General features: G+C 49.9%; 2 protein-coding genes across 2 annotated transcripts; one reads left to right on the top strand and one right to left on the bottom strand.

The window, feature by feature from the left end:
- Window positions 1-15036: 15036 nt before the first annotated feature.
- LOC115080417 (persephin-like) lies at window positions 15037-15552 on the top strand (the record flags this gene model as incomplete). The annotated part of the gene is made up of 1 exon (XM_029584558.1): window positions 15037-15552. A coding segment is annotated over one exon (327 nt), but the record flags the coding sequence as incomplete, so codon positions are not given.
- Window positions 15553-16942: 1390 nt separating this feature from the next.
- Window positions 16943-20361, bottom strand: ALKBH7 (alkB homolog 7). Its single transcript, XM_029584724.1, has 4 exons — window positions 20031-20361; window positions 18092-18265; window positions 17658-17782; window positions 16943-17393 (listed from the first exon to the last, which is right to left on the bottom strand). The coding sequence occupies exons 1-4, from the start codon at window positions 20256-20258 to the stop codon at window positions 17258-17260; spliced, it is 663 nt and encodes a 220-aa protein (XP_029440584.1). The 5' UTR covers window positions 20259-20361; the 3' UTR covers window positions 16943-17257.
- Window positions 20362-21151: the final 790 nt, after the last annotated feature.

A 21151-nucleotide genomic window follows, 5' to 3' on the forward strand; every position in this document is an offset into this window, starting at 1 on the left:
CTGTTGGGCAGTTCATTGTTTTATGTAAACCGGAGTGATTTGTAGTCCCTACAAGAACTTCGGTATATAAAAATTAAAAATAAATAAATAAATAAATAAGACTTTCAGATTACTCAGCTATTTATGCTGCTATAGGAGAGCCAGCTCGTTACTCGAGGTGAGGTGGGTGTTACTGCATGACTAGGGGGTCGGGGCCAGTTTTACATGCAGAGTGAGAAGTACGGACAGCACAGTAGACCTGGGTGAAGATTTGACTATTTATTTATTTATTGGTGTGATTTTATATACCGAAGTTTGGAGCAAGCCTTCACTCTGTTTTACAGATAAAACAACTTATCTGTAACCAACTTTGGATTGAGGAAAGTCAGACGAAGATGAGATTTCTGCACTGTTCTCTCGCCCTAGCTTGATAGTACCCTGGTATAGAGTCCATAAGAAGTGCCGTGCTGGGTCACACCCAGGACCCATCGAGCCCCTCATCCCATACATAAGAACATAAGAAGAGCCGGGTCACACCCAGGACCCATCGAGCCCCTCATCCCGTACATAAGAACATAAGAAGTGCCGGGTCACACCCAGGACCCATCGAGCCCCTCATCCCGTACATAAGAACATAAGAAGTGCCGGGTCACACCCGAGCCCCTCATCCTGTACATAAGAACATAAGAAGTGCCGGGTCACACCCAGGACCCATCGAGCCCCTCATCCCGTACATAAGAACATAAGAAGTGCCGGGTCACACCCGAGCCCCTCATCCTGTCACTTAGAAGAACCCAAGAGCACCTGATAGGAAAATTAATTCCCTTTTGCTTGCTCCCAGAAGTGGGAGCGAAGAAATCCAAGTCTACTTGGCAATAATTGTGAAAGGGCCTGTTCACCTGTGCAAGGCATTTTAAACCCGGCTGTACTATTATCCAAGACCATATCTTCTGGCATGAAATTCCACAGTTGAATTGTGCATTTCTTAAATTTGTGTTAAACCTGCTGTTAGTTTCAGGGGGTCCTAGTATAATTTGAAAGGGTAAATAACCGTTCTCTGTTCCATCCCGTCCCCCTCTCCCAGCCTGAAGAGCCCTGGCCGGTGCAGCTCTCATCACGAGAGAGATGCTCCATGCCCTTCATCATTTTGGGTCACCCTCACCTGCCCCGTTCTAGTTCTGCTGCCTCGTTTCTGAGATGGGGCGACCAGAACTGGATGCAGAGCTCCACAGGGTGGTCCCACTGCGGAGCGAGAGAGAATGAGAGGTACAAAAGTCCCACTATAAGCTGGAGTTACAGACAAAAGGCCAGAAAAATTAGGATAAAGATTTTAGAGAGGGGTGGAGCTTCAGACAGCAAGGAATCAGCTGGAGAATTCGAGGAGACGGCTGAAAGACAACAGGTTTAACACTACGGTAGCGAATCCAACGTTTTGCAGGATATTTAAGGGAGAACCACAGAGGGGTCCGGGTAAATATTTATCTGACAAGCGGAGAACAAGCCCTCTCTCTGGCTGAAGAACAGTTTCATGTTAACACCTGAAGTTTCACCAGCCCATTCTATGAAATTACTCAAGTCCAAACTCCCAGGGGAAACGGGACCCCAATCTCCAGTCTGATTTTTAAACCCCCCCATGCTTTGCGGTGGAAACTCTTCCTCCTCCTATCTTTCGAATTTCCAACATTTCTTTGGGTGCCATCCGTTCAGTTTCGGGGCCACCGAACAGCCTTTGTCATCCGTACGCTGTAAAGCGGCTGGATCTTTAATCAATGTTGCAACCGAGTCCCTTGTTCTTCCAGCACTTCAGTCTCACCTGCCTCTCCCAGGCTCCTATTGAAGGCAGGTGTGAGGGTCCCTGGCCCTGTGAAGTAAATGCAGAAGCGCGAGAAGTAGAGCTGCCTCCACCGACGCACCCGCGAGGCCGGGTTTCTCGCTCCAGAGGTCTCCGAATGCTCAGCGGTAGAAACCGTCGCGCTGGACTGTGCACATTCAGGGTCATCCAGTCCTCCGGGCCGGCACCGCAGGGATCCTGTAGCACGACATGGTCTACGAGTCCTGAGGGGGAGTACTTACAGCAGGTGAAACATTTTGCAGTTACGCTTGCCCATGCTATAGAAAATTCAGAGGAAATAACCTGTAGCACAGAACCGAACTGCCAAGCGTTGTGGAGGCATCTGCCATCTTGCTCCACTCCCAGCCACTTCTTTTGATTTTTCTGAGCTGAGAATTTCCATTTACCGCCCCCCCCCCCCCCCCAAGAGCTGCAAGGGTCTCTCTTGCTCTGCCAGTCTGCCTGAAAATTGCCTGCAAAAGTAATGCAGGCATCCAAACTTTGGCCTGGATATCGGTGCTCGGCAGAGCAGCTCTGAACGATTACCAGCTTACAGTGAAAATAAGGGTAAATACTCCTACAAGACAGAGCAGAGGGTCCCTGCTTCCTTCAGAGTTTACAGGACCTGCAGTCAACCTGGCACTGCAATTCCCTGCAAGGAAAAATGAACAGGCCAGGCGGTTCTATGCCTTTTCTCTCACTCTAATAATAATAATAATAATAATAATCTTTGAAGGACCCTCCCATGGTGCTTAGGAATTGGCTCTTTCAGCTAGTCACTTCTAACCGGTGTGTATTCTGCAGGATTTGTGGAGCTGTCACCTGGATGGCGGCAGACAAGATGACGCCTAACAGACTGGGGCCAGCGTGCGCAATCCCTGGACAAAGGAAGTTCAAAACCCGCCCGTGTGCGAGTGGATGCGTGCCAGGATTAATTGTCTATGCAAGAGCACGCATAATAATTAAAATAAACCCAGGGTGTGTACGCGTGCTCCTAACTGTAAACGGGTGCTCAGGCAGACGGAGTTCTTGTATCTTCCTTAGGACTTTGTCGGCGCACGCGTGAAGGCCAACCCCGTTCGCCCCCTCTAGGTCATCCAGACCCCTCACGCTGTTGTTTTCTGCAGAGTTCATAAGTGCGGGTAACAGCCCAACTAGCACCGTGGTTACCGGAATTAAAACAGGATTTACGGGCACAAACGGTGGGCCTGCCCCACCGTACCCGAACGCCACATCTGCTTGCTCGCGCGTGCGCGCGTATATGCACGCAACTGGTCCGTTTTAAAATACAAGTTGCTCACGCCCGGCCCAGATAGAAACATAGAAACATAGAAATGACAGCAGAAGAAGACCAAATGGCCCATCTAGTCTGCTCAGCAAATTTTCTCTCTCATACTTATAGTATGAGAGAGAAAATATACTCATGCGTATGGACCTTTTAATGCGGGCACCTCTTAAAATTCACCCCACAGGCTGCACGGCTTCTGACAAGAAGTCTCTTTTTGTTACCGCGCAGATAAGTTTTTAATTGCCAAGTCAAAAATTGAAAAATATTTACACTGCGTGTTGGGAGTGGAAGGCCGGATTTATGGCTTCCGATGAGCGAGTAGTTCCCGGTATATAATATTTATTTTACAAGCTGCTTCTTGCTAATGGTGTCATGTGTTAAGCTGAGTGATCTTGCCTGTCTTCAGCATTCCCAAAGGAGGAGAAGCCATGCTCAGTACACATCCCTCTGCTTCCCAGAGGTTGGTCCTGTTCTTCTGAGATAATCCGGCTATTTGTGTTGTTCTGCAGCCCTTGGAAGGAAGAGGCAGCTTTAAAATCGTCATAGTCCAGGTGGATCAGAGAAAGTCTCTTCAGCATCTCTGTGGAAGGGCTGACAGGCCCTGGAGATGCATTGCACTACTTATTGTCGAGGGCTCAGGCTTCGTCCTGTGCAGAGCCTATAGCAGCTTCTCCAGATGACATTTGTAAGGCAGCCGCTCGGTCCTCCTTGTATGGAAATGTGACAGCAGATAAAACAGATACGCCCTATCTTATCTGCCCATCCACGACAACTTCCACGCCCTTCCACATCCCCTGTGCTTCTCCCATGCTTCCTGGAATTCAGATCCTGTCCTTATCTCCACCGGGAGGCCCTTCCATGCATCCACCACCCTCTTGGTAAAGAAATATTTCCTTAAGAGTCCTCCAGAGTCTACCTCCTTTCAACCTTATCCCACGACCTCTTGCTCCAGAGCCTCCTTTCCACTGGAATAGGTTCACGACCTGTGCACTAATACCTTGTAAATATTTAAACGTCATTTCCCTTTACCTTTCCTGTATTAGATCCTGGCTCACACAGTGTATTCCCAACTTGAATATCACTTGGAAGATCACATCATCAATCTGGATTCAGGAAGCATCACTCAGAGACATTAGTCCTCTCATTAATGGTTTTAGGAAGACTCGATGCAGATGACTCTTACTGTCGTGTGCTAAATGACTTAGCAGTCTGACGCTGCCGATCATGATCTATTATGCAATCAGCTGAGAGACATCGGGATCGACGTTACAGATAGCAAATGGGTTCTCATCATTTCTCTCTAACAAAACGTTTCTTGTACACAGGCAACCTACAGTTCTACATATACCACTCTCTAGCTCACACGAAAATATCTACATCCATGACATGAAAGCAATACATCAAGAACTCTCACAATGTAAGCAGACACTAAACCCTAAAAAGACTGAAACGATTTGGCTAAAATAGAAGGTCATCGATAGTTAAACCACCCGCCTTAGACATCGGCAACTTTCAAATTAATCCCTCAAACCAAGTATGGGATTTAGGTGTACAGCTCGATGAGAACTGAACAATGAAAATGCACATCAGGAAACTAAACTGCATATACTGCAAAGGTTGAAACCACTGTTAACTTTACAAACTCTAATATTCTCTAACCTTGACTTCTACGTCTTCTAGCAAGTCACTTAAAACCACTACAACTATTACAGAACGCCGCAGCAAGACTATTAAAGGAAAATTGGTTCTTACCTGCTAAGTTTTGTTCCTGTAGAAGCACAGATCAGTCAGACAAGTGGCTTTTGCCCTCCCTACCAGCAGGTGGAGACAGAGAAAGGTTTACAGACACAGTCACTTAACCTGAGGTGTCACCTGCAGTCCCTCAGTATTAAACTGTTACCAAGCTAAGACGGTAACATCACCAATACCAAACACGAATTAATATCCCCTGAACAAGAAGTGGGAAGAGGAAACCTACCACAGATAACCTTGTCCCCATTAAAAACCGTGAAAGACTAAACAAAACCTGTGCCATTCTTCAGATTAATTACAACAGATCGATCGGACTCTCCTCAACTCCCTACCTGAAGCAGGCGGGACTCTGGACCGATCCGTGGTACTACAGGAACAAAAACTAGCAGGTAAGAACCAATTTTCTTTGCCTCGCTGATGGCACTACATTGGTTGTCAATACAATCCAGAATCCAGTACAAAGTAATAAGGATGATATTCAGCACAGGACTATTAGGAGTGACACTGCAGCCATACGACCCTCAGCAAACACTAAGATCTCAAAATAAAGGACGACTGACTATTCCCCCATTACGGAGCACACGCCTGACACAAGTGAGAGATCGAGCATCCTCTGTAGCAGGTCCAAAGCTCTGAAATTCTCTACCAAAGAGAGAGAAATTTAAACATGGCTATTCATAAATGCATTTAATTTAACTCAAAAACTCAGAATATACGGAGCCTCGAAGACAAGAAGGACAAAAGATAATTGTATCACAAGAAATAAATCAACTGAGGGAATGCAGGATTCTCAGACTAAGCTGTGAAATAGTTTTATCTGAAATTAGCCTTACTCCTTGCCTTTTGTACCCGTCTGGTTCCGTGTCCCAAAAAACTGTTTCTGACTGCTGAATTTATTGCTATGAATGTTGCCCTGTAAGCCGCTGTGAAGGATGGTATGTAAAATGCCTACATACATAAATAAGGTGTGTGCTAAAAGGGGCAGACGCCGAGGCAACGTGCTCACGACGGAGACCAGGACTCCAGCGCGCCGTCTCTGGACAGAGCCTGTGCCCCGGCGCCCTACAGAGGGACACGTGGAGAGAAGGCACAGACCTCATGCCGCTAAGATTGACCTTATTACGGGGAAAAGCCCCTGGGCAGGAGACAGAAGGGGCGAGGCAAAGATTCTAGGGGTTCCTATAGCTGCTTCACATCTCTTGAAACAATACTGGAAGGGCTCCAGCCAACGAGCCTTGCAAAGGAGCCGACTGCAGGCCAGGTGAGCGCAGAGTCCACAGGCAGCTTCCAGCCGCTGGTTCGATGGTCCCTGATCTCCATCGCCCATAATTCATGTCCACGCCGTGCAACTCCTGTGTGTAATCAGAGGAGGAATTCCATCTAAGGATTCCTGGCTTCCAGAATCCGTAACCCTTTCTGCACCTCAAAACTGGCACCAGTGCAGTGTAAAGCTTTCTTTCCATGCAGGTCAGCCGCTTCTCCGCTTCCCACCTGCCCTCTGCTTAGGCAGAGGAAGTCACAGCTCCAGGCTTCCCTTCCGGCTCTCCTTACAGACTTTTCCAGGCACCTGCCCTGCTGCCCCAGGTCCGCTCCCAGTGCTGGCATGGAAAAGGTTAACACCCCCCCCCCCCCTCTCTATCCTTCTCATATGCAAGGGTATAAAACGGGGAAAGCCAGCTCCTTCCTCTCACTCCCTTCTGAAGATGGAGCCAGAGCGCCTCCTGCTAAGGATCCGGACTCTGAGTCTGATCCTCCTCCTCCTCCTGCTCAGACTGGTCGATTCCCATCCCAGGCTCGGAGACAGGCAGCCCACAAGCACCGGGGATCTGCTAGGTAGGAGACATTTCCACTTCTGCTGTCAGCGTGGGAGGAGATTAGGGTTTAGGTCCCCTGACTGGGTGCCACCTTGGTAGGGTTAGATCATCATCATAGGTGGGGTCTGGTCCCCTCAGCCCAGGAGAGGTCTATCGGACGTTTATACGCTGTACAGGGAGCCAAGCCCACCCGCTGCTCTCCTGAGATATGCCCTCATCTGCAGTATTGTGTTCAGGGCTGGAGGCCGTATCTCCGAAAGCGTCCTGATAATATGAGAGAAAGAGAGATAGAAATACTCCACAAGCAAGAAACCTTTGCGGAAAGTAGAGGGGCGTTACAGTCCTTTCCTGCGGGGATATCCCAAGTTTTTATGTCAGCAAAAAGGAAGCTCTAGAATGAGAGAAAGCAATAAACTCAGAAAAAAAAAGTAAGAAAGCATTTCTTCCAGGAAAGGATAGTAATCCTCTTTACGGAGCTGATAGAGGCAAAACCAGTAACAAGAAAGCCTGGGATAAGCACAGAGGATCCTTAGCTGTGAGGGAGTGAGGGGTAAAGCCTGGGATAAGCACAGAGGATCCTTAGCTGTGGGGAGTGAGGGGTAAAGCCTGGGATAAGCACAGAGGATCCTTAGCTGTGAGGGAGTGAGGGGTGAAGCCTGGGATAAGCACAGAGGATCCTTAGCTGTGGGGAGTGAGGGGTAAAGCCTGGGATAAGCACAGAGGATCCTTAGCTGTGGGGGAGTGAGGGGTAAAGCCTGGGATAAGCACAGAGGATCCTTAGCTGTGGGGGAGTGAGGGGTAAAGCCTGGGATAAGCACAGAGGATCCTTAGCTGTGAGGGAGTGAGGGGTGAAGCCTGGGATAAGCACAGAGAATCCTTAGCTGTGAGGGAGTGAGGGGTAAAGCCTGGGATAAGCACAGAGGATCCTTAGCTGTGGGGGAGTGAGAGGTAAAGCCTGGGATAAGCACAGAGGATCCTTAGCTGTGAGGGAGTGAGAGGTAAAGCCTGGGATAAGCACAGAGGATCCTTAGCTGTGAGGGAGTGAGGGGTAAAGCCTGGGATAAGCACAGAGGATCCTTAGCTGTGAGGGAGTGAGGGGTGAAGCCTGGGATAAGCACAGAGGATCCTTAGCTGTGAGGGAGTGAGAGGTAAAGCCTGGGATAAGCACAGAGGATCCTTAGCTGTGGGGGAGTGAGAGGTAAAGCCTGGGATAAGCACAGAGGATCCTTAGCTGTGAGGGAGTGAGAGGTAAAGCCTGGGATAAGCACAGAGGATCCTTAGCTGTGAGGGAGTGAGGGGTAAAGCCTGGGATAAGCACAGAGGATCCTTAGCTGTGAGGGAGTGAAGGGTAAAGCCTGGGATAAGCACAGAGGATCCTTAGCTGTGAGGGAGTGAGAGGTAAAGCCTGGGATAAGCACAGAGGATCCTTAGCTGTGAGGGAGTGAGGGGTAAAGCCTGGGATAAGCACAGAGGATCCTTAGCTGTGAGGGAGTGAGGGGTAAAGCCTGGGATAAGCACAGAGGATCCTTAGCTGTGGGGGAGTGAGGGGTAAAGCCTGGGATAAGCACAGAGGATCCTTAGCTGTGAGGGAGTGAGAGGTAAAGCCTGGGATAAGCACAGAGGATCCTTAGCTGTGAGGGAGTGAGGGGTAAAGCCTGGGATAAGCACAGAGGATCCTTAGCTGTGAGGGAGTGAGAGGTAAAGCCTGGGATAAGCACAGAGGATCCTTAGCTGTGAGGGAGTGAGGGGTAAAGCCTGGGATAAGCACAGAGGATCCTTAGCTGTGAGGGAGTGAGGGGTAAAGCCTGGGATAAGCACAGAGGATCCTTAGCTGTGAGGGAGTGAGAGGTAAAGCCTGGGATAAGCACAGAGGATCCTTAGCTGTGAGGGAGTGAGGGGTAAAGCCTGGGATAAGCACAGAGGATCCTTAGCTGTGAGGGAGTGAGGGGTAAAGCCTGGGATAAGCACAGAGGATCCTTAGCTGTGAGGGGTAAAGCCTGGGATAAGCACAGAGGATCCTTAGCTGTGGGGGAGTGAGGGGTAAAGCCTGAGATAAGCACAGAGGATCCTTAGCTGTGGGGGGAGTGAGAGGTAAAGCCTGGGATAAGCACAGAGGATCCTTAGCTGTGGGGGGAGTGAGAGGTAAAGCCTGGGATAAGCACAGAGGATCCTTAGCTGTGAGGGAGTGAGGGGTAAAGCCCGGGATAAGCACAGAGGATCCTTAGCTGTGAGGGAGTGAGGGTAAAGCCTGGGATAAGCACAGAGGATCCTTAGCTGTGAGGGAGTGAGGGTAAAGCCTGGGATAAGCACAGAGGATCCTTAGCTGTGGGGGAGTGAGAGGAAAAGCCTGGGATATGCACAGAGGATCCTTAGCTGTGAGGGAGTGAGAGGTAAAGCCTGGGATAAGCACAGAGGATCCTTAGCTGTGAGGGAGTGAGAGGTAAAGCCTGGGATAAGCACAGAGGATCCTTAGCTGTGAGGGAGTGAGGGGTAAAGCCTGGGATAAGCACAGAGGATCCTTAGCTGTGAGGGAGTGAGGGGTAAAGCCTGGGATAAGCACAGAGGATCCTTAGCTGTGGGGGAGTGAGAGGTAAAGCCTGGGATAAGCACAGAGGATCCTTAGCTGTGGGGGAGTGAGGGTTAAAGCCTGGGATAAGCACAGAGGATCCTTAGCTGTGAGGGAGTGAGGGGTAAAGCCTGGGATAAGCACAGAGGATACTTAGCTGTGGGGGAGTGAGGGGTAAAGCCTGGGATAAGCACAGAGGATCCTTAGCTGTGGGGGAGTGAGAGGTAAAGCCTGGGATAAGCAGAGAGGATCCTTAGCTGTGGGGGAGTGAGAGGTAAAGCCTGGGATAAGCACAGAGGATCCTTAGTGATGGGGGAGTGGGGGTAAAGCCTGGGATAAGCACAGAGGATCCTTAGCTGTGGGGGAGTGAGAGGTAAAGCCTGGGATAAGCACAGAGGATCCTTAGTGATGGGGGAGTGTGGGGTAAAGCCTGGGATAAGCACAGAGGATCCTTAGCTGTGAGGGAGTGAGGGGTAAAGCCTGGGATAAGCACAGAGGATCCTTAGCTGTGGGAGAGTGAGGGGTAAAGCCTGGGATAAGCACAGAGGATCCTTAGCTGTGGGGGAGTGAGGGGTAAAGCCTGGGATAAGCACAGAGGATCCTTAGCTGTGAGGGAGTCAGGGATAAAGCCTGGGATAAGCACAGAGGATCCTTAGCTGTGAGGGAGTGAAGGGTAAAGCCTGGGATAAGCACAGAGGATACTTGGCTGTGAGGGAGTGAGAGGTAAAGCCTGGGATAAGCACAGAGGATCCTTAGCTGTGAGGGACTGAGAGGTAAAGCCTGGGATAAGCACAGAGGATCCTTAGCTGTGAGGGAGTGAGGGGTAAAGCCTGGGATAAGCACAGAGGATCCTTAGCTGTGGGGGAGTAAGGGGTAAAGCCTGGGATAAGCACAGAGGATCCTTAGCTGTGAGGGAGTGAGAGGTAAAGCCTGGGATAAGCACAGAGGATCCTTAGCTGTGAGGGAGTGAGGGGTAAAGCCTGGGATAAGCACAGAGGATCCTTAGCTGTGAGGGAGTGAGGGGTAATGAGGGGTAAAGCCTGGGATAAGCACAGGGGATCCTTAGCTGTGAGGGAGTGAGAGGTAAAGCCTGGGATATGCACAGAGGATCCTTAACTGTGAGGGAGTGAGGATAAAGCCTGGGATAAGCACAGAGGATCCTTAGCTGTGGGGGGAGTGAGAGGTAAAGCCTGGGATAAGCACAGAGGATCCTTAGCTGTGAGGGAGTGAGGGGTAAAGCCTGGGATAAGCACAGAGGATCCTTAACTGTGAGGGAGTGAGGGGTAAAGCCTGGGATAAGCACAGAGGATCCTTAGCTGTGAGGGAGTGAGAGGTAAAGCCTGGGATAAGCACAGAGGATCCTTAGCTGTGAGGGAGTGAGGGGTAAAGCCTGGGATAAGCACAGAGGATCCTTAGCTGTGAGGGAGTGAGGGGTAAAGCCTGGGATATGCACAGAGAATCCTTAGCTGTGGGGGAGTGAGAGGTAAAGCCTGGGATAAGCACAGAGGATCCTTAGCTGTGGGGAAGTGAGGGGTAAAGCCTGGGATAAGCACAGAGGATCCCTAGCTGTGGGGAAGTGAGGGGTAAAGCCTGGGATAAGCACAGAGGATCCTTAGCTGTGGGGGAGTAAGGGGTAAAGCCTGGGATAAGCACAGAGGATCCTTAGCTGTGAGGGAGTGAGGGGTAAAGCCTGGGATAAGCACAGAGGATCCTTAGCTGTGAGGGAGTGAGGGGTAAAGCCTGGGATAAGCACAGAGGATCCTTAGCTGTGAGGGAGTGAGAGGTAAAGCCTGGGATAAGCACAGAGGATCCTTAGCTGTGAGGGAGTGAGAGGTAAAGCCTGGGATAAGCACAGAGGATCCTTAGCTGTGAGGGAGTGAGGGGTAAAGCCTGGGATAAGCACAGAGGATCCTTAGCTGTGAGGGAGTGAGAGGTAAAGCCTGGGATAAGCACAGAGGATCCTTAGCTGTGAGGGAGTGTGAGGGGTAAAGCCTGGGATAAGCACAGAGGATCCTTAGCTGTGAGGGAGTGAGAGCTAAAGCCTGGGATAAGCACAGAGGTTCCTTAGCTGTGAGGAAGTGAGGGGTAAAGCCCGGGATAAGCACAGAGGATCCTTAGCTGTGAGGGAGTGAGGGGTAAAGCCTGGGATAAGCACAGAGGATCCTTAGCTGTGAGGGAGTGAGAGGTAAAGCCTGGGATAAGCACAGAGGATCCTTAGCTGTGAGGGAGTGAGAGGTAAAGCCCGGGATAAGCACAGAGGATCCTTAGCTGTGAGGGAGTGAGAGGTAAAGCCCGGGATAAGCACAGAGGATCCTTAGCTGTGAGGGAGTGAGAGGTAAAGCCCGGGATAAGCACAGAGGATCCTTAGCTGTGAGGGAGTGAGAGGTAAAGCCTGGGATAAGCACAGAGGATACTTAGTGATGGGGGAGTGGGGGGTAAAGCCTGGGATGGGCTCAGAGAACCTCTAGTGCACTAGGAAGTAATTTAGAGAATATGAGAGTCTCGAGGTCCTTATCTGCCCCCTCCCCCCCTGTTTCTCTGATTATCATGTTTGAAGCTTTAAATATTAAACTAAAGAGTAAAGTCATGATAAGACAGGCTGCATTATAACCTTATGGAACTCTATGCCCACTGAACTACGACTTGAACAGTCCCCAAAGGTCTTCAAAAAAAATCTCAAGACATGGTTATTTACTCAAGCCTACACATGATCCCCCCCTGCTCCTTCCCTCTTCATTCTACCCATCTTGCAAGCACAATGGACATTACCCTTCACGTTCTCCTCCTCCATGATGCAACATCTCTAAATACCCCGGCACGTCCAATCCTCTCTTCCTCCCCCCCCCCCCCTTTCCCTCTACTTTAAGTTTTTGCCGTTTAAATTACTTAGCTATTCTCACTGTTAGTTATTTATGTATTAGCTCATAACTATTAACTTGTTCTATGTACAACGTTACTTCTTCCCTTAGTTATCTATATACTAGTTCATAATTATTACTACCTTGTTCTATGTACAACGTTACTTCTTCCCTTACTTATCTATATACTAGTTCATAATTATTACTACCTTGTTCTATGTACAACGTTACTTCTTCCCTTAGTTATCTATATACTAGTTCATAAATATTAACTTGTTCTATGTACAACGTTACTTCTTCCCTTAGTTATCTATATACTAGTTCATAATTATTACTACCTTGTTCTATGTATAACGTTACTTCTTCCCTTAGTTATCTATATACTAGTTCATAACTATTAACTTGTTCTATGTACAACGTTACTTCTTCCCTTAGTTATCTATATACTAGTTCATAACTATTAACTTGTTCTATGTACAACGTTACTTCTTCCCTTGGTTATCTATATACTAGTTCATAATTATTAACTTGTTATATGTACAACGTTACTTCTTCCCTTGGTTATCTATATACTAGTTCATAATTATTACTACCTTGTTCTATGTACAACGTTACTTCTTCCCTTAGTTATCTATATACTAGTTCATAACTATTAACTTGTTCTATGTACAACGTTACTTCTTCCCTTAGTTATCTATATACTAGTTCATAATTATTACTACCTTGTTCTATGTACAACGTTACTTCTTCCCTTAGTTATCTATATACTAGTTCATAATTATTAACTTGTTCTATGTACAACGTTACTTCTTCCCTTAGTTATCTATATACTAGTTCATAACTATTAACTTGTTCTATGTACAACGTTACTTCTTCCCTTAGTTATCTATATACTAGTTCATAATTATTACTACCTTGTTCTATGTATAACGTTACTTCTTCCCTTAGTTATCTATATACTAGTTCATAACTATTAACTTGTTCTATGTACAACGTTACTTCTTCCCTTGGTTATCTATATACTAGTTCATAATTATTACTACCTTGTTCTATGTACAACGTTACTTCTTCCCTTAGTTATCTATATACTAGTTCATAACTATTAACTTGTTCTATGTACAACGTTACTTCTTCCCTTAGTTATCTATATACTAGTTCATAATTATTACTACCTTGTTCTATGTACAACGTTACTTCTTCCCTTAGTTATCTATATACTAGTTCATAATTATTAACTTGTTCTATGTACAACGTTACTTCTTCCCTTAGTTATCTATATACTAGTTCATAACTATTAACTTGTTCTATGTACAACGTTACTTCTTCCCTTGGTTATCTATATACTAGTTCATAACTATTAACTTGTTCTATGTACAACGTTACTTCTTCCCTTAGTTATCTATATACTAGTTCATAATTATTACTACCTTGTTCTATGTACAACGTTACTTCTTCCCTTAGTTATCTATATACTAGTTCATAATTATTAACTTGTTCTATGTACAACGTTACTTCTTCCCTTAGTTATCTATATACTAGTTCATAACTATTAACTTGTTCTATGTACAACGTTACTTCTTCCCTTAGTTATCTATATACTAGTTCATAATTATTACTACCTTGTTCTATGTACAACGTTACTTCTTCCCTTACTTATCTATATACTAGTTCATAACTATTAACTTGTTCTATGTACAACGTTACTTCTTCCCTTACCTATCTATATACTAGTTCATAATTATTAACTTGTTCTATGTACAACGTTACTTCTTCCCTTACTTATCTATATACTAGTTCATAATTATTAACTTGTTCTATGTACAACGTTACTTCTTCCCTTACTTATCTATATACTAGTCCATAATTATTACCACCTTGTTCTATGTACAACGCTCTGACGTTTTGTTTTGTTTTCCTGTAAACCGACGCGATATCCTAGGATGAATGGCGGTATATAAAAACCAATAAATAAATAAATAAAATAAATAACCAATGGCCAGGTCTTGTCTACTGCACACTAACCCTTCAGCCTTACTGAAAAGGAAGAAAAATAAAACGAAACTCAGCCAGGCACAGGTTTTGAAGTCGCAAGAGAACTGTGCAGGAAAACGTGACCCCAGATATATTTGCGATGATCCGATAGTCCTGGGGACTCGTCACATGGGGTCTCTGCCTAGCAGTCACCCAGGAGCATGCATTCTCGCTCCCAAATCTGTCACACAAGACCCCCACAGTGGAGAGCTGGGGACGGAAGAGATTATCAGTGTGAAGAAAATCACTACAGTATCTTTCTTAACTACAAAACGTATTTATTGTTTTCCATCTCAGAGAGATCTGCGGGCTGAGGTAGCCTGGGCGTTTAAGATGCCTCTTCCCTTTCTTCTGACGTCTGTCCTGAGCCGGCGCTGCCTCCAGACTCTCAGCAGCATGCACAACATGCCTGACCCCTCACCTCCCCACAGTGCAGCGGCCTACAGAGTCCAGACCCCACCGGCACTGGGCTTCTAGAGACGCAAATGTTCTCCTCACACAGCGCGGTACAGGGCTAGGCCCTTCTGCTGTCCACACCCTGTGCACGGGCTGAGCACAGCAGGAACTCACAAATGGGGAACCTTGTGCAACCCTCGCTCACTAATAACGCTGCATTTATACCATGCATTCCCTGCCTATCACCTTACTGCCACCTACGCACCCTAAATCTTGCAATTCTGTAACAGCTATTCAGCATTTCCCAGTTATCTTGCCCATGTGATTCCAGTGCAAACCATTTGCTGGTACTAAAAGTAAACTTTCCTCCTTCATCCATTTCAGATCTGCACTTCCAGGAAGGACCCCCCGACTTGCTGGTGGGACCAGGGACCGAGCATGCAAAAGCCACGTCATCCTTGGTGTGGAGGAGCAGCAGCGGCACGGCCAGGAGCAGAAGGAGGAGGAGGCTGGCGCCCGGGACCCGGCCTCGGGAGAAGGCGGACGAGCGCGAGTGCCGGCTGAAGAGTCTGCAGCTGCGGGTCAAGGACCTGGGCCTGGGCTACGACTCCGAGGAGACCATCCTCTTTAAGTACTGCAGCGGCGGCTGCCCCAAGGCCCGCACCAACCACGACCTGACCCTCTCCCTGCTCCTGAAGAGCGACATCCCGGCTCTCATAGAGGAGAAGGTCTTCAGCGACCCCTGCTGCCGGCCTACGCATTACGAGGACGTGGCCTTCCTGGACGACAGCCACCAGTGGCACAAGGTGGAGAAGCTGTCTGCCTCCATCTGCAGCTGCGTGGGCTGATGCGGCTGCGGGAAGGAGCTTCTCTTCTGCGCACTGGACTGGCCGTGCTTGGAACTCAGGTACAGGTGTCAGCCAAACACCTGCCACACCTCAAACAGAATCAAACGCCTCCATTCACAAGCCGGGCTGCCTGGGGGTTTCCATGTGATGCTTTAGTGCGGACGTGGAAATTATTAGGGGGGGGGGGACAGGGAACTCCAGGATAAGCACCAGCAGCAGTCAGGAGACGTCTGGATCTAGAAGTCCGTACATTTTGTTATCCAGGCCCGGAGCATTTCTAGTTACAAATCCCCTATCATGTGCTCTGAGCTTTAAACGCCAGTTGCGCTTTCGTCAGCTCTAGGGCTCAGCTAACGTGCAAACAGAAAGGTTTTCTATTTTAAAGAGAGGGGAGCAGATAGGCGAGCTGAAACGTAAAAACAAGTATCATGTCAGCAATGATCCCTATAGGCGCAGCGCCCCCTACCCCGATGAGCTTACAGTCTCAGCAGCGCATGCACAGCTGAAACGGAGACAGGCGTCAGGGTTCCTTGCACCAAAACGTCCACTGGGCAGAGCCTGGGGCTTAGTGTCCGAAATAGTGGTGAGCCTTCCCCCTCAGTCTGCCCTTATAAAAGAAGGAACAGCCCAATCGACAGGACCCGCACAGGTCAGAGGTGGCAGGGAGGCAGCCCGTCTGGTACCAGGAGCCGTGAGCTGTCTCCTGCGAGAGGCACTGAAGGTGCCTGCTGGGCTGGACAGGACGATCTCCTCACACCGCGAGGATCGCTTCTCGCTAGAAATCGCTGTTTTTAAATTCTGATGTAATTCACCTTGTAAATGTTTCTTCTTTTCCGACTCCCGTCAGCTGTTTGTGCGGGGGGGGGGGGGGGGGGGGGGAGAAGATGTTTGCAAACACCGGGCTGGGAATGAAATTTAAAAAAAAAAAAAAAAAATAAGGCAGACTGGAAGGACCTTACGGTTCTACGGAAGAAGGGAGCCAAAATACAGCCTGGACTTCCAGCGTGGGGAAGGAGCGGACCCGTCACACCCCCCCCCCTCCCCTGGTTTGCTGGGGGCTCGTGGTTAGAGGAATCTCAGCAGCCCGCCCCTAACTGCGGGGTTTTTTGTATAATAGAAAGATATTTATGGATTTATAAATTATTTAATTTATTGCCTTGCTCTCTCTCTTGCCCGTTTCTCAGATTTTGCCGTCCTGCCTCCTAATTTATTTGGCTCTTATTGTACATAATAAGCGTTTTTTTTCCCCTTCCCGTACATGCCTAATCCTTACCGGGACGTGTGTTTCTGTGAACAATAAAAGCGCTATGGAACCTGCCAACGTCCGATCTGGTTCAATACTTTGGAGTCAGCCCCCCCCCCCCCCCGCAGCCAATACTGCCCCCCACGTATCAACCACCTCAACGGAGGGAGGGGCACATTTTCCACTATTTCCTCTCCCTCCAAGCCAAAAACTCGTCAGATACAGAGGCTCTTTCACTTCCCGGCTGCACAAAGCCCTAGCCCACATCCACCAAGACGGGCCAGGGCTTGCAGGAAGATGCACAACCGGAAAGAATAGGAACGCGGAGTCCGGGCAGGCTGTGATGCCATTTATTGACCAAGGATGGGCAAAGATGTGTCACACGGGTCCCGGGTCTTCGTTCTGTCACCCTCCCTTTCACGGATGAGGAACTGGAAGCAAAGGTCCGTGCCGCCGGTTTGCGCCCCCATTCGCTGCCCCTTCGCCGCGTGGCCCTGCGTGTCCAGTCCGAGCTCCTCCCCTGCTTGCACGCCATTCTGGGAGAGACTTGTATATAAAGCGAGTCGCGTGCGGCCAGGAGCCGGCACAGCCTGTTGGGTTTTTTTTTGCTAACCCAGGCGGGGGCTGGGAAGAGGATCCAGGCAGCGATTCCTACGCTGGATGGGGAGAATCTGGCAGGTTACGGCAGATGACAGAAATCCGGCGGTCTCGGGCAACCTTCTGTCCATTAAAGAAGGATTCCTCGTCTCGCAAGAGCTCGTGAGTGAACTCATAGCGGGCTCTTCCTCTGTATAGAAAGAAGACTGCGTCAGTACTAGGGACTCCAGGGCACCCACAAGGGTGCAAGTCAAACCATAAACCTCTGTTCCTCTCAGAAAACGGAAAAAAACTCTCTCCTGTTTGCATTTCCCCTTTCCTCCGACCACCAGATTCTTGGTATACATTTCAGTAAGTTTTTCCAAAGTTGGTTGAGCCCGGGGGGAGAATCTTTTGAACAGGGATGCTAAAAGGCCTGCAGGCAGGAAGCCCTGCTCCCGTTATAGGACCCTACCTGAGGATGTAGAGGCAACGTCGCTCCAGCAAGAGATCAGCCCAGTCGTCCTGGTTCTCCTGACTCACCAGTCGCATCACGCTGGAGGAGAGCAGGCACAGGCCGGCAATGGTGCTGCCACAGAACTGGCGGGGGAAGAAAAGAATCTAGTTCTGCCGAGCTGTGCATTTCCCCTTAGCGGATTCCCCCCAGCGTATCCCATGAGCGACCCAAGCAGAGAGAGGGATCCCAGAGCAGGGGTGAACGCCTCTTTTGAACCTCCCGCTTTGTAGACACTGCGCAGCAAGAAACAACCTGAGAGGTTTACTACACTGGAAAGGTGAATAATAGATATAACCAAGCATTTGGCAGAGTCACCATTAAAGATTTGGAAGACTAAAACGTGGACTCCTGCCACGGCCCTCAGAGCCCAGGGCAGTAATTGAGCCTCTTACCTTAACGCTATCAATATGAGCTTTAATGTAGCCACTCTTCTCCAGATCCAGGACGTGCACCAAAGAGAGCTGAGGTACTCCGGGAGGGAAAGCTGCATCTCGGACACGCTGCAGAATTTCCGAGCTCTCTTCTGTCCAGCGCAATTTCTCTGTTTCTCGGAAGCCATGGATTGCCTGAACAATCAAGAGAATCAAATTAGGACATAGGTAGGAGACCCTGCTCCCACCATCTCTCACTGCGTGACCTTGAGCAAGGAGTCACGCAGAGCTATGACACCTGCAGCCTTAGCTCCCAACCCCACTGCCCCCGCCATCTCTCATTGCGTCACCCTCAGTCTGGGGCCACTCAGAGCTGTCACACCTGCAGTCCCAGCTCCCATCTCTCACTGCTTCACCTTCAGCAAGGAGTCACTCAGAGCTGTCACACCTGCAGTCCCAGCTCCCATTTCTCACTGCTTCACCTTCAGCAAGGAGTCACTCAGAGCTATGATACCTTCAGCCTTAGTTCCCAATCCCACTACTCCCACCATCTCTCACTGCCTGCCTCACCTGCAGCCTGGAGTCACTCAGAGCTGTCACACCTGCAGCCCCAGCTCCCAACCCCATTGCCTCCACCATCTCTCACTACTTCACCTTCAGCCTGGGGCCACTCAGAGCTGTCACACCTGAGGTCCCAGCTCCCATCTCTCACTGCGTGACCTTCAGCCTGGGGCCACTCAGAGCTGTCACACCTGCAGTCCCAGCTCCCATCTCTCACTGCGTCACCTTCAGCAAGGAGTCACTCAGAGCTATGATACCTTCAGCCTTAGTTCCCAATCCCACTACTCCCACCATCTCTCACTGCCTGCCTCACCTTCAGCCTGGGGCCACTCAGAGCTGTCACACCTGCAGCCCCAGCTCCCAACCCCATTGCCTCCACCATCTCTCACTACTTCACCTTCAGCCAGGGGCCACTCAGAGCTGTCACACCTGCAGCCCCAGCTCCCAACCCCATTGCCTCCACCATCTCTCACTACTTCACCTTCAGCCAGGGGCCACTCAGAGCTATGATACCTTCAGCCTTAGTTCCCAATCCCACTACTCCCACCATCTCTCACTGCCTGCCTCACCTTCAGCCAGGGGCCACTCAGAGCTGTCACACCTGCAGCCCCAGCTCCCAACCCCATTGCCTCCACCATCTCTCACTACTTCACCTTCAGCCAGGGGCCACTCAGAGCTGTCACACCTGCAGTCCCAGCTCCCATCTCTCACTGCGTCACCTTCAGCAAGGAGTCACTCAGAGCTATGATACCTTCAGCCTTAGTTCCCAATCCCACTACTCCCACCATCTCTCACTGCCTGCCTCACCTTCAGCCAGGGGCCACTCAGAGCTGTCACACCTGCGGTCCCAGCTCCCATCTCTCACTGCGTCACCTTCAGACTGGGATCAGAGCTGTGACACCTGCAGTCCCAGCTCCCAACCCCACTGCCTCCACCATCTCTCACTGCGTGACCTTCAGCCCGGGGTCACTCAGAGCTTTGACACCTGCAGTCCCAGCTCCCAACCCCACTGCCCCCACCATCTCTCACTGCATGACCTTCAGCCCGGGGTCACTCGGAGCTGTCACACCTGCAGTCCCAGCTCCCAACCCCACTGCCCCCACCATCTCTCACTGCATGACCTTCAGCCAGGGGCCACTCAGAGCTGTCACACCTGCGGTCCCAGCTCCCATCTCTCACTGCGTCACCTTCAGACTGGGATCAGAGCTGTGACACCTGCAGTCCCAGCTCCCAACCCCACTGCCCCCACCATCTCTCACTGCGTGACCTTCAGCCCGGGGTCACTCGGAGCTGTCACACCTGCAGTCCCAGCCCCCACCATCTCCCACCGCGTGACCTTCAGCCCGGGGCCACTCGGCGCGGCCGTGAACTCTCCGGGGCAGGCATCCCGCGCACTCACCCCGTCCCAATGCTCGCGCTGGTAGCGCTGGCGCCGCAGGTCAGGCTCCAGCTCCCGGCACAGCGCCGCCTCCTCCCGCCGGCTCAGAAAGTCCGGCCGCACCTGCACGTCCCCGGCCAGCCGCTGCAGAACGAGCGGGCCCGCCGCCGCCAGCCAGGAGCTCCCGCGCCGCAGGGCCCGGACGGCGGCGACGCGAAGGAAGCGCCTCACGGCCCGCGCCGGCCCCATCGGTTACCAGGGAAACGGCGCGGGGCAGGCCGGGACCGGCTGCACAACAAGAGCAACTTTATTGCGAGCACGAAGGACAGGCTGGGAACGCTCTGACGACAAGAACCACTTTAGTCAGCACGAGCCTTCAACAAGCACAACTTTATTCAGCACAAGCCTTCAACAAGAGCAACTTTATTCCGAGCACTAAGGACAGGCTGGGAACGCTCTGACGACAAGAACCACTTTAGTCAGCACGAGCCTTCAACAAGCACAACTTTATTCAGCACAAGCCTTCAACAAGCACAACTTTATTCCGAGCACTAAGGACAGGCTGGGAACGCTCTGACGACAAGAACCACTTTAGTCAGCACGAGCCTTCAACAAGCACAACTTTATTCAGCACAAGCCTTCAACAAGCACAACTTTATTCCGAGCACTAAGGACAGGCTGGGAACGCTCTGACGACAAGAACCACTTTAGTCAGCACCAGCCTTCAACAAGCACAACTTTATTCAGCACAAGCCTTCAACAAGAGCAACTTTATTCCGAGCACTAAGGACAGGCTGGGAACGCTCTGACGACAAGAACCACTTTAGTCAGCACCAGCCTTCAACAAGCACAACTTTATTCAGCACCAGCCTTCAACAAGCACAACTTTATTCAGCGTGCAACAGGCTGCGAACACTCCAGCGACAGCCCCAGGAGTGCACGAGTCAGCTGCTGCTCTATTGCATCTGGATTTTTAAGGCACTTGACAAAGGCCCTTATGGAAGATTCATCAGTAAATTAAAGTCATGGGCTAGGAGGAAGTGTCCTATTGTGGACAGGAAAAACAGTAGGCCGAGGTGGTTATTTCTCGCAACAGAGAAAGGTAAATAGTGGCCTGCCCTAGGAATCTGGGCTGCGACTGG

The sequence above is a fragment of the Rhinatrema bivittatum genome, chromosome 19 (assembly GCF_901001135.1).
Source record: "Rhinatrema bivittatum chromosome 19, aRhiBiv1.1, whole genome shotgun sequence".
Taxonomy (NCBI): domain Eukaryota; kingdom Metazoa; phylum Chordata; class Amphibia; order Gymnophiona; family Rhinatrematidae; genus Rhinatrema; species Rhinatrema bivittatum.

What these genes read in the sequence shown, in the direction of transcription:
- ALKBH7 (XM_029584724.1), bottom strand. Translation starts at nt 20,258, where the DNA reads ATGGGGCCGGCGCGGGCCGTGAGGCGCTTCCTTCGCGTCGCCGCCGTC. An exon ending in AGCGCGAGCATTGGGACGGG is followed by an intron (nt 18,266 to 20,030) that starts GTGAGTGCGCGG and finishes TTGATTGTTCAG; the next exon opens with GCAATCCATGGCTTCCGAGA. An exon ending in CTCATATTGATAGCGTTAAG is followed by an intron (nt 17,783 to 18,091) that starts GTAAGAGGCTCA and finishes TTCCCCCGCCAG; the next exon opens with TTCTGTGGCAGCACCATTGC.